This window comes from Hylaeus volcanicus, chromosome 2 (assembly GCF_026283585.1).
Source record: "Hylaeus volcanicus isolate JK05 chromosome 2, UHH_iyHylVolc1.0_haploid, whole genome shotgun sequence".
Classification (NCBI taxonomy): Eukaryota; Metazoa; Arthropoda; class Insecta; order Hymenoptera; family Colletidae; genus Hylaeus; species Hylaeus volcanicus.
In genome coordinates, this window is record NC_071977.1 from 26,112,615 (window position 1) to 26,129,083 (window position 16,469).

The 16,469-nt window shown below is 39.2% G+C and overlaps 1 protein-coding gene across 3 annotated transcripts in view; it reads left to right on the forward strand.

The window, feature by feature from the left end:
* Nucleotides 1-320: 320 nt before the first annotated feature.
* LOC128872843 (uncharacterized) overlaps nt 321-16,469 on the forward strand; it is a 31,290-nt gene continuing 15,141 nt past the window's right edge. For all 3 annotated transcript variants that reach the window (XM_054115926.1, XM_054115927.1, XM_054115928.1), the window contains exons 1-3: nt 321-607; nt 10,858-10,981; nt 11,154-11,239. In XM_054115926.1, coding sequence (XP_053971901.1) covers nt 533-607; nt 10,858-10,981; nt 11,154-11,239 — 285 coding nt within the window. In that variant the 5' untranslated portion in view covers nt 321-532. The remainder of the gene's footprint in view (nt 608-10,857; nt 10,982-11,153; nt 11,240-16,469) is intronic.

A 16,469-nucleotide genomic window follows, 5' to 3' on the forward strand; every position in this document is an offset into this window, starting at 1 on the left:
TATGTCACCGCAAACACCGAGTACACATTCGTCGCTAACAGAATCCAACGAAACTCGCGTCTCGACGAATACCTTTTTCATTAAGCATTCGTTTGAATTCCCACTCGCAGTCCAGGATCTTATTAACGAAGTGAGAACAAACAAATTTATAACGGTATGACTTACAAAAAGGGGCTTTCCACGTTAACACGATGAACGTTGGCTAATATAAAGGATGCTCGAGTGGAAAAGTATGAACTAGGAGCCGCGATCGAGTGCGCATGCGCGTAGAAAGGGATTCCGCGGCGCGACCAACTTGAAGACCGGCAGTCAGCATCGAGTCATCGCACGTGTTGGTTCTCCGAGCCTCTGTCTCTGACCTTCGAGTAGCGATGTTTCCGGTAAACTGACTCGCCTTCGTCGCCATCTCGAGCTTATCATTCGCCATGAATCACGAACCATCGCGTATTTAGTGCTGTTCGGTGTGCACCGACATATTTTTTCTACAAATCGAGTATGTACGTTATGTGCGAGTAACCCACGCGTTTGAAGCATGGCGATCATGCAATCCTGTTGCTGCTGGCGGTCAGTGAGAAGGGGCAGTTTCGCGTGCGCTATTTATTCAGGGGTGAGTACTTCATTCTTCTTGTCACTTCGTGACTTTTTTTATTAAATACACTAGCTGTAGAGAACTGTATATGAATAGGAATACAATTCACATTGTAGCGATTAGACTACAGGCTTTATGCATTTGTGATGCACGTTAATATATTTTGTAATCGCTTTCTCTCTTGAAAATATCATAAAATAGAACAAAGTAGACCGTTGTACCCGATGAGAGTATTTGACACTATAGTGTCCATTTTCATTACTTTACACAAGAAGCCTATCAACGTCCCCGTTATCGGTGAAATTCGTTATGATACATAGACAGCCGATGTTATGTATTTAGCGCACGTGTTAATATGGAAAACGAATGCAAAATTCGTAAACCAGTATTAACGATATTAATGTTAATCATATTTGAAGAAGAATAATTTTAATAATTGTATTCATAATATCATTTTTAATATCCATAATAAAATTGAACCCATCAAGATGCATAAAATCCACGTTATAACGATATATTCCAAAGCGCTTCACTTCACTTTTTAACGAGCTAAGCTTGGCAAAGTACAGCATGCAAAACGATAATCTATCATAATCCATACAAATCAATCCATTTACCTGGCATCCATACTCAAGACCATCCGTGCGTGATCTAGTCTAACGAATACAATCTCAACGTGAAGGTTGAGCTCTTCCTTACAAACGTGAAATTTACGAATATAAATGCCCACCATAAAATACTATATTATCACCTGTGAACGAAACAGGGAAATTAAAAATGAATATATTGTAACATGTATCGAAACCTAGGTGGAATCTGATTATTCGTTTCGCGAGTGAATGTCGAGAATGGAATGTAATTTGATGAAGAAATTCGTGCAATAGTTGAAACGCGTCGATACGAACGTTCGCGAATTAAAAATTATTCTCTATACGCTCATTTTCCCTCGACAACGGAGAATTTATTAAACACTGGCCGGCTCGCGGAATTAATCGAGAGAAATAATGCAAACGCGCACTGTGCAGGACAAGAAAGAAAGAAGCGGTTACAGAGCAGGTTTTCATTGTTACAACTGCAGTTGTACTTGCAGCACAATGACAAATAGAAGCTGAAACCATCGCAGAGCGGATGTTAAACGATTCTAGCGTATTTATTCGATATGTCTCCGCCGATGCGCGATGATAGATACCTAACGATTGACAAATATATGTATTCGTGAGATGTTAGAATCAACGTGTTTTATTACTCGCGGTCGTAAATAGAGCAGTAAACAAGTGTGCTATAACGAACTGCATCGCGTGTTCGTCGGCATTTACATACGATCAGGGGATGCAAGGGGTACGTGGATGTCTGTTGCTACTTAATCTTTAAGTGGCTGATCGATAATCAATTAGTTCTCCAATCTTAGAAATGTAGAAACGCGTACCCTTCGTACGCAATCCTCGATCGTTATTAGCATTCCTATTATTACGCTGAATTATTGCGTAATTAAAGGGTTACATGTAGTTAGACCCTCGAATAGTATGATTTTCTTTGGCTGAAATTTGCAAGGGTGGTAGTTATTATGCAACTCGCAGATATTTCAAGCTATATCGGGAAATGGAAATACCTAGGATCGTGGTTCAGGGAATGCCCGGGGAAAAGCAGGGAATACTGTTCCGCGGAATTTAATTTGGAGTAAATAACATTTTGGGGATCACATTTGGTTCGATTCACGTGAATTCACGATTCGGATGGAAACGACGTAACTCATTTCGACGGACCGACCCTTGGGAAATTCAACAAGTTGATCATGCAACGTGCTCGATTGCGTGTATGGAAAATGCTGTCTTGTCGACAACTTGTATAATTATAAACAAAGGGGTTAGATCGATATTAGATATCATGGAAAATTGTTCGTGGTATTTGTATATAAGTATGCATACAATTTTGAAGTAACAAACAAATCATTATTTTACTTCGGATAAATATTACAAATGAATTTCCTTGATCGACGTAAGGAAAGAATTTATTAAAATGAATATACAGTCAGCACTCTCCAGACTGTATGTAGAACTATTGGACTTCAACGGCAGAAATGAAATACCTGTGACTCCTTTTTACTGCTTAACATGTAATAGGGCGTCTTGATAATTCAAAATCGCAATTTTACGGAAATTCGCAGAATTTCAATTCAACTACGCCCAACACATTCAAAATACGTATTCGCAGTTGCTGGTACAGACAGCGAATTCTGAGAATATCGCATAATTTTATGTATTGAAATCATGCTAGCACATTCAACCATTCTCCACATTCTGAACATTACCGATATCCGGGTATACAAAGTGGAAAATACCATTATAATTCGTGAAATTTTGGAGCTAACAAATGAAATAATTCGATATTTAATATACACAGAATTCCTAGCAGAAATTCAAATTTCATTTAGAAACTATCGCGGTATAGTCGTTTTTGTTTTCTTCGAAATATTATAATCGCTGAACGCTAAAGGAATGTTTCATGTAAATTCTTTCGTTGCGTTTCGTGCAACAATTCAACCTACACAGTGCCACGATTTGTATGAATTAACTTGCAACTTCGTACACCCACAGTTGTCAATAAAAGGTTCTTCGTGGTCACTCGTGTTTTCACAATGTTTCGCCTTTGTCCAAGGCCGACCGATCGAGGGACATGCTTTAGCTTCTTGTATCGCTATGAATCCTACCATTCCAGGACGATCAAGAAATGTTTCATATTTTTAAATCTGGTTATTTTACTTACTCTGCAATATAAATTTAACAATTTCTTTACGACCTATATTCTATCGAATAGCGAAATTTTGATCTGTCCATTGTGACAAACCAAACTTTAATTTTTTTTCTTTCACTCGAATTGTTTGCTTATTTCGGCGAGTACCAGGTGACTGCAAAATTCGAATCGCCTTTTTTCTTCCAACAACCTGTATGCGAAAACTTTCAAAAACACGCACGCAGTGTAACACGGTGGGAAAGTTAATTACGCCGAGTGGCTGGGAATAGAATTAACCTCTTAAAACTGGACCCACGGCACTTTCGCATCGGATAATTCTAACGCCTTCGACATCGATTTGCGCTTGTGTTAACCAAGCACATTTACGATATTGCCTACGAGCCATTTAATTCCACCGATTCGCGTTGTGTTCTTTTTTTTCGTATAGATTTATTGTCTAACTTTTTCCCCGTAAAATATCACCGAAAATCGAACCCTGAAACAATGGTGCCCTCGTCGTTCGTATCACAGTGTATCGGGATAAACAATGAAATATAAATACGCGGGGATATCAAATAAACAAGAGCGTGTTTGCCCCAGGCAACCTGAATCGAGAATTTAATTAGAAATTTTTACTATATCATTCCCTATTGTTTTATTGCGCAAACATTTGTAACCGTTTATATTCACAAATATATCCTTCGTATATTTCGACCTTATTCTTCTCGTTAAAATTTCTTATAAATGTAATAAAAATAAGTTCAGCTTATATAAACTTTGTAAAGTTTAAAAATAAGAAAATAACTATAGTTACATTCGATTAACATTCGAAGTATTCATACAGCTATAACAAGCAAATCTACTTATTTGTTAGCAGGTAGTACGCCGTTCGCAAAACTTCCTTAACAGAATATAGAACAATTACAAGCTCCAAGAGAGTGTACAAGGAAACTTGCAATTAGGTGCAATTACGAAGACTTGAAACGATATTCGAATTAGACCTACTTTCATCCCGCAACAAGATTAGGAACCAATGAAATTAGTTTTAAAGTCGCGCAACGATTTGCTCGAATTTGAAGCGAAATTGAAAGCGCTCTGGTATTAACGAATCGGCAGATTTAATTTTTAATATTTGATGTCTCACGACACCGTGTCTAAATGAATTTGCTGCAAAATGCCAGAAAACCGTTCTTTTGAACCGTATTGCTGGAGATTGTATCGATTGCGCGGTCAGCTTCGAGCCAGCGAAAAACACGATTCATAAAACCGTTGACGATACGAGCTTGGTTTCCATTGGCAGCCATAGGTTGGAAATTGCAATTTATTTCAATTAAGCGAAGCTTTCCGGAAGCTGCTAACATTGAGCGCGTCGAGTAATTATCAAGAAATAAAGATCAAACGACTTCTGGGGGGAAAACATTTCCTCGTTAGAACCATTTCAACTTTTTCCCTCGTTTTTCATTTGTAGTATCATGTTTTTGGAATCAATTATATTTATGTTTTCTATCACTGTTATATAATTAAGAAACTGACAGTATAAACCGGAGTCGTTTGATCTTAATTTATTTACTAGCAAGGTTCCATCGTTTGAATTATTAATAACTGATTGGTGCATTTTTCCTTTTAAGAGAAGATTGTAAAAGATTTTTCATTTATTATTTGAAGCATGACCTGAATTTATTAACTTTGTTTTAATAACGTCCTTTTTTTACTGCTATTCATTCCTTTCTATTAAAAATGCTTTCTTCGAATCAAACCAATAGCAGCACTAATAGTAACGTTTGTTCTTTCGATAAACCTCGGTGTTACATGACGAACGGGTAAACAATTTTAATTCAAGAACTCGAGGCGAATTAAAATTTGTGTACCGTGAACGCTTTCTATTCCTTCTCATCGTGGAGTTTCTTCGAGGCAGGAATTTTTGCAAAACTTCGTAATAGAATAATTAACTCCTGAAGCTCCCCTCTTAATAAAACATGCGGCACTGAGGACACAGTCTGAGAAGTTATCGAACTTCCCGAGGAAGAACCGGGGAAAAGATTAAATTGCAACTCGCCGGCTATAACCAACGTTTTCGTTGATCACGTTAACGAGAAACTCTTCGGCAAGCCACGAGTTTATAGCATTTGACAGAAACCTAATCCGTGCACGAGCTACCGTCGAATTTTGTCTCACTTGAACCGTTATAACCACTTTAAATAATATTTCGCGACTGTTATTATTCCAATCAACTTGACGCGATACTTTTATCGGATTATCTCATCTAGCGATGCACGATTCAATTGATACGTTAACACGCCGGATGCTGGTCTTCGTTTCGATTCGAATCGCGAGATCCGACACTACTGACATCTCGTAATTCGATACCGCTGTGCTCAGAATGATCGGGATTGCGTTAAATTAATTATGATCAAAGTTGAACGGTATCGGGGACCGCGAAACTCGAGATCCATGCGATCGGGTTTTCCGTGTATGTCTATTGAACCATTTCACAGTTACTGAAGGAAGGTTAGCCTAAACGGGACATTTTATTTAATGATAGTGTTTGAAGCAACCATTCACATAATTTCAACTTCATTATTCTATTTGAATTTGATTTGATTCGGCTTGATTTCTGTGTACGAGACGAATCCTTTGACGCAAGAAGAAGTACAGAGAGGGACAAATTATAGCTGTTTGCACATTCCGGTTGTAGAAGTCGAGTATAACTCCGGGCTGTATACTGACTCCAACTTTAGTTGCAATATAAACATCCCTGGAAAATCAGTCCAACATGGTACCGACAAGATGGTAGTATGAATAACGTGTATGAAGAGAATTTACATGAGATTCTAAATGAATGCAACAAAAATAGTCGATATAACGAATATAAAAGAAGTTTAATTTAGACGACGGAGTTTGCTGAAATTATCATTCTCGCGATTCAAGGGAAGAAGAGAAATTCTTGAGACGACGCGACGCGTGGTGTGGGTCAGAACCAAGTGCTATCGAATTAATATTATAAACGAGCAAACAGTCTTAATTACATAAAAGATAAGACGAAGTATGCTAGGCAAATTACCAGAGGAGAAATTATATTCCAGCAGGATTAACTCAATGTTATATCACAATTCTGATGTCTCTGGAAAGCGGTATAGTTCGATACTTAGTGTTTGCATTAAGCCAATACTAGATAGCTTGAGTTGATGATCTTCGAAATGGCAGTCTCGCCTGAGGGACCATTTTGAACGTCGAACGTAACGTTGCGTAAGTTCCAGCAATAAAAAGGACAAGAGGCGAAAGAACGTTACACAGAGAGTCGTGTTATAAACCGTAATCAAAGCAATATCGAAGGAACCGAGAGAGCTCCATCGAATTCAATAAGCCATCGAAACTGGAGCTACGCCGATCGTTTGAGGGGAAGAAAATAGGAAGGATGGTGTAAGGAAGACGACCCGCTAGGCGCTGATGGCCCATTCGAAACGAAGAGAGCGAATTGTTGGCTTTTCTACTGACATCGACGGATATAACTTCCTCGTCGAGGGGGACTCGATAAGGAATTTTTGTAATCGAACCCACCGCTCTGTTGTTTGCATTGTTCACCCCTAACCGTATCGGATGTCGAACATGCTACCTTACGAATTTTTCCACCCCCCCCCCCCCCCCCAACGGATATAGCTATTGTATTCTTTTCGGGGCTTAACGCAGCTCAAAAATATCGAATTAAAGATTCACGTAAGAATATTCCAGACATTCTCCATTTTGTAGCTTATTTCTTCATTTCAGTAGAAAACTTATTTACGAACGTGATATAAATGAATGTGAAAAAATTCTACCGTTACGGAATGGAATTTTATTAAAATTTCATTAAAAATTTCATTGAAATTGTTCAGTTCCACTTGCACACTGTAGTTAAAATATCGATCACATTTCACTCGTGTATCCTGAAGAGGCCTCAGAAAATTATGCTGGAAATGTTTTCGCATGAATTCGGGAAATATGGCCGAATAAAAATGCTCCGCAATGCTCCACGTTTATTCAATTCATATCGCACAATCCACAAAGGATTATCTTTCAACATATCAATCGATACCAGACGGTTTCGTTTAAATTGGATACGTCACCGATTTGATTAAAATTTTGGTAAATAAAAACTTAACCACCCGATCGAATTAGCATCGCGAATGAATCGGCACGCGTTTGATTCGTTGGGAAAGATTAAAATGGGACACCTTGCGCCACGATCCCGTGGCGGAACGAACGGACGACCGAAATACCTGTCGAGTTTTATATCCGAGTTCCAGCGGTCGTATCAACATTTTCTCAATCCCCGATATATCGATCGCGGCCCAGGGAAATACACGGTTACGTTTCACGAATATGGAAATACGACGGTAGTAATTCATTGCTTTATCAGGTTTCGAGCGACGTTTCGTGCGCTTAAGGATAATGGTGAGATACCGAACGAAAGGACATCGTTGACGTCGATATCGGTTTCCCTTCCTTCCTTAATTTTTATCTAAGCGCGGGGAGAAAGCAAAAATATCGTTCGCAACCACGTTAATTTTAACGTTCTGCTCTCTTCTCGTGTGAAGATTGCTTGTTAATCGATGATGTTCCGTTACTAATTCACATTATCATACGCTTATGCCTGGATTAAGCCGTCGTGTTCCGAGCGCGACTGAATAATCGAGTACGTCCATGTCATCGAAAGCCCGAAATGTCTCTCTATCTCATGAAACGCTTTGAAATCCCTCGAAACACGAATTTTCATTGAATGTTGAGACATCGCGATAACGTGAAATTATAATGCGAGGAAACGTTGTCGTCCAAGTCTATTCGCGGGGATAAAATTCCAAGTCTGAATGTATTCAGAATGATTTGAAACAAATGGCCTGTGTATTTCAAATGATAATATTTCAGACGTTTTTGAAGACTAGTTTGGTTGGAATACAGTTTTTGTCAGTTTTATATTCTGTTGAATATTGAAGGAGAATGAAGTGGCAAGCAAGCTTCAACTATCTCCCGTGTAGAAATATCATTCGACGTACCTTTAATATTAATATGAAATTTTTATATTAAATATTAGATATCGTCATAAAAAAATTCCAAAATACCAGCATTCCTTTCTGGGTTAAAAGCGCTGTCTCTCCTCGAAGGCGACGTCAGGGTCCCATAGAACGTGCGCCTCTAACCTTTTAAAGGCGACAGCGCTATATACTGAACGTTTCGTTGTTTAGCGAGTCTAAAAAAGGCTCTATTTGCCTCGTTGACTCTAATAATAATTGGTGAACGATTGTAGCGAGAGATCAAAGGGTAGCGAGAGTTGACTTTCTTCGCGCTCCCCTGAGCATTCGCGAAGTCGATGACACGCCAAACTGGTATAAATCGATGAAATCGATCAAAGGACGACGTAACTACCTTACATGAGACAATAGGAGGAGGGGGGTGTATATCCAATAACCTGCAATTCATATAATCGATCATTCTATCGACAGGAACACTTGAGAAGCACATCTTCGCGACCTACTTTCTTTTTCGTATTCTCAAATAAAATGAAACATTCTGGCAGTATGATATAAATCATTTCAATGAGACTTTTCTAGGTAGACTGATAGGTAGACATTGAAATTAAAATGAATATAAATTATTAATATAATCGAAGCAACCCTTAACGATTTACTTAGAGTCCAACATTTCACCACGTTCCACGAACAAAGGAGGCATCCTAAAATTATCGGACAGAAGGACGCCAGACATCTAAATGCAGACCGAGGAGAAATTCTATTAAACGCTGAAACAACCCCATCCGCGTTCAAGCGTGCCGAAATCGCCTGAATACAAATGATTCGAGTCCCTCGTTTCGCAGATGCGATCTCCGTTGAGTACGACTTCCTTGGTTCCGTGAAAGCGTCTCGAGGTTGGAAAAAAAGAAACAAAAACGTATCAATCCCCGAGGAATCAATCACGATTCGACTCGAGACGTCCAATCGAAGCGACTGGGGCGATAAAACGTGGAATCTTGGGTTAGCCCGCTCTCAGCCAGCCAACGAGCTTGAAATTTAATTTTAAATTCCAACGTGTTCACAATTTATCACCGCGAACGAGTTGAAGAAGGTTCGCGCACTTAAGATTGTCGATAACGCATGAGTGAATTCGTTCCTCCAGAGACGAAGGCGTGGAAAAATCTCTCCAGGTGGTAGAACCAGATGGGGAGTAAGTTCATTCTTCAAAATGGTAAACAATTTTTCGTTGAATATTACGAATAGCCGTTTTATGTGGAAACTTTGTGACGGAAACAATCCTCGATAACCCTTTAAAACAATAAGCGTTCAAATTCTTAAATACCATAAATGCGAGGACATTTCGGAACATCTCTTTAATAAATTAGTTTCCACAAATTAGCACTGAATAACTATTGAATCTATATATAAAACGTATTCATTTATTGTACGTGCAATTACTATTAATAGTTTACAACTCTGCTTCGTATGCGAGTTATAATAAACTCTATTTCAGCTTAAAAGTTCGTAGCAATTCTGTGAATGCGATGTGGTGTAGTTATTACGGCTTCCTGGTATAGTTTATTTGATAACTCATTAAACAATATGCGCGTACTTTACGGTATGAATACTTTGACAGATCCGGGAATAATAAGTAATTTCCCAGTAGACCCACCATGCATTCGGAATAAATTTATACGGATTTAGGCAAATTGGTCCAAGAGAAAGGCACAACTCAATTAGTTCGAAGTGGTGCATTGGGTACTGCATGAAACATGATGCTGGGCTAAACAAGCGGGGAGTCAAACAGAGCTGTGTACACCCGCGGTGCGTGTTCGACGCTCAATTGTTGACGGTGAAATATCGTCACTTTCGGATGTAACTAAACGGTCCTAATTGGACCCTTGAACGGTTAAGAACGAAGACTAATAAGAAATTGTCCCATAAATTAAAACTTTTGCACGCTATTTATAGGAATTTGACGAATTACAATATTTTCTGAAACTGACAAAAATATTGTAATTTCTAATATTCGCATAAATATTCTAATTCTAAAACTTCATATAAATATTTAAATTCTCATTATTCGTTTAAAAAGAGAAAAAAACGAACACTCAGAGAAACTTAATGTACTGCATGTTATTAGAATTGAAAATAATATACAGTCAGTTTCCAAGTGTATGTCTGTATAAATATGTTGATGTATATATATATATAAATACACACATGTATAAGTCTATTCATATACACATTTATAATGAAAAATTCATTTGGTAATATCATAAGAATTATTTAATTTAGTCAAGCTTCTACAATAGACATTGAGGGTACGAATATTTATGGGACCGACTGTTATACCCTTGATGCAAATAACCTATAACATGCAGAAACTATTTGCAATTCAATTATTAATGACATCTTAAGCATTACGATTGCTAAGAAAAGAACCATTTATACGTCACACCATTAACGTCAAACCATTTTTACGTCAAACTGTTCGCTAAACCAGTCTAATTGGAAGTATTCACGACAAGAGATCTTCTATTGTCGTTTCAGATTTACTTCATAGTGCTGGCACTGACCACGGGCAGCGTGCTCCAAGAGGAGACGGAATACTTGAAAGGGAATCGCTCCTTGCCTGAGTCCACGAGCTTCCTCGAGCCGGACACCATCTCCCCAAGTGAGTATTTTCCAACGGCAAAGCTCGTGGTAGCCGCACAGAGAAATTCCCACTTCCCCGTGGCGAGTCACTAACCGATAACCAAGTCCACGTAATTGCTTGGAATCACACTCCGTTTGCCGAACAATCGTAACTATAACGTCTCACGTTCAACATGCTTCTATTGCTTCAGCGACGGTACGGATTAACGTGACGCTACTTGTATGCTCGTGCTGCGGTGTGGTTTGCAGCATCCTGCTTCTCTATGGCCTGTTTAAGGTAAGACATTCTCCCACGTATGCGTTGACACGCACTGATCACGCTTCGTTAGTCGATCGAACCTATCGATAGATAAATAGAAACGACGACGCTCGAAACAAGCATGTTATTTCCTAGAGATCTATACGTTTCAACCTTAGTTTTAGTTCAGTCAACCTTAGATCTTTCGCGAATTCAACGAAACGTTGCTTAATTCTTATTATAATAATTTCAAAAGATGCTTGTTCGAACTAACTAGTTTTTATATGTTTATACTATTTCACAAGCGCCGTCCTTGAGAATTACTAACATGATTAACAATTGAGCAGTAGTCTGATCAAAGTCATCGTGCTTTTTTCATCGTGTCCTTTAGATAACCTTCTGCTTGACACTTTAACTATCGTCCTATTTAGAAATAAATAAATAGAAAACACCTAACAGCATGGTTCATAAGCTCTGGTACGTGGGCACTGGCACTGAAATAAAAAGTCTTCGAACAGCATCCGTTGATCTCCACTGAAAATTGAGGATCTTTTTTGGCAAGATTCGCCCATCAGGCAGACCAGCAGGTAACAGACTTAGAGAAGATTTCATCAACGTCCTGAATAGCTTGATTGATGAGGTAATCTGATTCGGCAGAAAGGACCGAATTCAATTCGAATTCACAGTCCAATTGACCGATTCCTCGTTTCTCCATAATTGCATTCAAATGAAAATCCTGCGTGTGTGCGTGTATTTTTCTTGTATATAGCACTCCTTGCTGTTTAACTCCGTTCGCTTCAAGTCATGTAAGGACAAATTTTACGAACAAGGGGGAATTGAAGTTCGTCGATGTTGTTGTTAGGAAAATCCTCTGACAAGGGAACGTTGGGACTCTCCCCCTTCAGCATTGCATTAAACTTTGCATATGAGGGTGTTTTGTGGTGGAAACGCCGACTTCAGCTATATTCCTCGCCAGTTCTGCGTGGAAAGTTTGATACAATCGGAACAAAGTTTGGAATAAATACGTTTTGAGTTATTTTTATTCGACGAATGATATAAATAGACGTGTTTTATCTCTCGTTCGTTCCCTGCAATTTTTATTTAAACGAACCAAGCACTCTTCGTTCACACCTCATCGAACGCACTCGTTTCTCTCATCTGCGATCTCATGTTAAAATTTCAGATTACTCGCGACTAAATTTCTCTCGCGAAGAATCCCTCCTGAAAGAACTGCTTCTTTTTTTCTCGTCCCAGTGAGAGCGCTCCCTTAACCAGAGATCCCTCCATCAAGTTTTGTAACGTCGAGAGAGGATACCGCGAAGATGTAAGCAGACAGGGATAACGGAAATAGAAAAGCGTGGGACGGTGACGACGCGATCCGCGAGCGTCTTACAGATTTAGTCGCAGATGGAGGAGCTGGGGAATTGTTCCTTTTAGAAATGGTTGCTAGAGTCGCGGATAAAAAGGGAGAAATTTTAAATCATTTTACGTTGTAGAGTGCATACCAACTTACCATACGAACACCTAGACCTTATCTTTCACCAATATTTGATTACCTTGCTTACAGCCATAGAGTTCTGTTTTCTAGGGTAAAAATTTAAAAATAAAATTTTTAAGTTTTAGGAAAGGTTGAAAACTTTGCGCGGCGGTAACTTTTTTTGAAATCAAAACATTACAAAAATTCTCGGTCTAAATTAAGTCCTACTATTAAAAAACAAGTGTGTCAAATTTTATTAATATCGACCTAACCGTTTCTGAGAAAAGTGTGCCTTTATGAAGAAATTTTTATTTACTAAAATACCATATGTTCCAAGCCTCTTAAAAGAAAAACCCAAGCAGGCAGTGTTTATCTTCCTTTTTAAAGGAAGTCGTGCTGTAATCCGACATTCCCGTGTCTCTCGTAATCGACGTCTTATCGCCCTCGTATCGGTCCTGTTACTTTATCCCAAACGACGGACAAATCCGCCCTCTTGGGTGGAGGGATACAACTACTATCATCGAGTAGACGAAACCGCGGTCTAGAGCTCCTTCATATGAGGAAAATCACGGAGAAACGGTTCGTTGGTTTGTGGAAACAAGGGAAATATCGTTTTCCAGGCTGCCTGTTGAGCATGGATTCTCCCTTCACCCCCACGACTTTCAGCTCTGCTGCATTTCGTTCGCGGAATGCGCATAAATTCATAGACGAACGAGTCGAAGAGGATTCCAGGAGAAAAGCAACGTTTTGAAGTGATATTTATTAAGTATTAACCGATACGCATTATAGATATCCTTCACCTTCTGCGATGGAAGTTGAGAAGATCTCGCGTAGCATGAAGATAATTAGGTGATTAGGAAACATGGTTACATCGGAAGATGTACTGCGTTAACCCGACGAGAGGGAAAAAGTGGAATGTTTAACGACGAAGGGGAAGCATAGAAGGATATTTTGCCGCGTATATATAGTCACCGAGGGTGCAAAAAATTTACGAGCACGATAAGCCAGCACACCCTTGACTGATATCATCCGGCCGCAAAATTTCGCCTAAAATTTTCCCCAAACTCGAATTGAATGTTCGTTACCGCCATCGTGGAATGCGTGACTATGCGAAGTGGAAATTGTGTAGGTTTTTTTCTTTTAATTATAAGGATGATACAATTCGGTGTACCTCTTGGGCCTAACACAGTAATTTGTGTAAAGTTCAAAGTAAAATTTTGAGAAGAACAAATTAGTATCGACGAAAGTGCTGAATTAGCATAAGTATCAATTACTTTTTCCCGTTGTCGTTGCATTACTGTAACCGCTACTTGGTCGGTTTATATTATCGTACTCCGTGAGATGGAAAATTGAATCCTCTTGCGCGTAAGTACCTCCTGGAGAGTATACTCCTATGAGAATACGATGCAAGATGGGAAGATTTGAAGCTCGACTCGTGGGAAGGTGGAATTCCTAACCATTAGCATCGAATAGTCGATTCGCTTTGCTAATGGTTACTGGAATGTAACGATATTCGGTTAGAATGATAGAATCTATTCGAAGAGATCGATTAAGGGGGTAGTAAATCTTTAAATCTAGGAACTCACGAGTCTAAAGCTGAAGCAGATGTGATACGACGAGAGAAAAGATTAGAATTCACATATAAGGATCTGTATTCAAAAATATTGAAGAAATGACAGGAAAGATTTGCAGCTACAAAACTAGAAAGTTCTATTTCAAGCTATTCGCTCGCATATTTACTTTTGCTATAAAATATACTTTTATCCTATCTCAATTTTGATTTTACAATTTTTCCACGGTCGACAGTAATTTTGGTATATATAGTTTCATTCGCATTATCATAGTTATCACGAAATCTGTAATATGTAGGCCATCGACCAATATCGTATAGGGTCCCACATGCCTCCAGGTCTACTCTGTCTGGATGTAACGTCCACGATGTGTCCCAGCACTCATAGTGCTCGTGGACCTCTCCATTATTACAGAAACTGACGCTCTCGACATCAATCTATTTTTAACGTGATGCTCTTAACATTTTCATCGATCGCACATGACGCACAAAAACGCCCACTGAACTAGATTTCGTCGACGACAGACCCGATAGGTCGTTGTCGAGATCCATAAATATAATCGAACAATCTCTTTCTGCGAAAAATGGTCGTCCGAGTGCTTTTCGCGAGGACGACGTCGAAAACACCTGTCCGAACGCATAGACAGCGCTGATGCATACGACACCGCGGCGCCGCGAGATCGAGATTAGCTGTTCGGGCTCTATTGCACCTGAATATCACGTCAAATTGCGAATATATACAACCCCATAAATTTTCGATCGGGTGCACTTTATTAACCCTTTCAGAATTTTTTTTTTCTCGTACTAATGTAACTTAATTTTTAGGGTTAACTTGGACCAAAATTAGAACGGAAAAAATCCTAATAGTGTTGTTTTCAAGAAAAACTGACATTCGCCCTAAACGATAGTGTCGGTAATGTATGAATCTTATTAAATTTTGTGTCCTTAGGAATTCCTGATTGATGGAAGGACTCGTCTATTCGCGAAGTAGCAGTTTTTGCGATCGGCAGTAGTCGAAATCAATGCTTGGTGCACCCGTGACGCGCGCCGTCGACAATTACTACTGTGAAACGAAGCCTTAAACCCGACTTCTTTGTTCGTTATTTTCATCTATTCATTATGTTGACCTATAAAATCACACCCTAAAATTCTTTACACCTTGAACGTTACATCCAGGAAAAGACAATCGAGAAACATGACCCTAGGACCTAACACTTTTATTAAAAATAAAATAGCGAGCATACCTTCTCATTAGTGAGCTAAATCACGAGCTAACGTACCTCTTGACGATCACACGAAGACTTTCGAATCTTACTTACTCAAAGATATTCTACGGACACCTCCAGATTGGTTTCTCTGGATATCGCAAAACTCTTCGATGGCACGTAGTAAATACAACAATGTAAATTCACAATATATTCGTGACTGGATATACAGCAAGGGGCTTACACGGCAGCTACAATATGCTTCCGTTGGCCTGTAGGCGATTAAGTTCCCAAAGTGGATTTCATCCGATCCGTGATACTTTGACGCAATTAAACCCCACGAGCTAATCTCGATCTCGCGCCGGCGGCGCATCCATCAGCGATGTCTCTGCTCCGGACAGCTCCCGCCTTCGATGGAGCGAATAGTTAGTTGTCAGTAATACGTCAGAAATATCAGTTTTCATCGTTGTTGGATCGCTGCAACTATATAAATCACGTCGCTGTTACGTGAACTAGCCATGCAACGTGATCGTTCAAGAGGCACATCCGCTCGGCCATTAGTGGACAGGTATCTTGAGTGGCCAACAATGGAGGAATACGTGCAGAGAAACCGATAGGTTAAGTCCATTAGTGGACAGGTATCTCAAGTAGTCAACAATGGAGGAAAACGTGCAGAGAAAACAATGTTTTATCCAGAATTATTTCCTGGTTCCACGCGTTGAAACATGAACTCTTACAAACTCCGATCACCAGTGATCCAATTTTCACAAAAATTAAGGATGATGGGTTTCTTTTTTACCTTGCGTTTAAACAAAATTTGGAAAACGTGGCATTAATAAGGCTTCGTTAAAAAATTCGCGAGAAACCTCCATATACAGTTTCAAAATAAATCTCAATTTTCCTGTTTGATAGCTCGTCGCAGATGATGCATTGGCATTGTTTGCTCGAGACGGTATCTCGAGTGGATTTCATTCCACGATTCCAGGACTAAATATACCACCGGGTCGACGTTCCTTC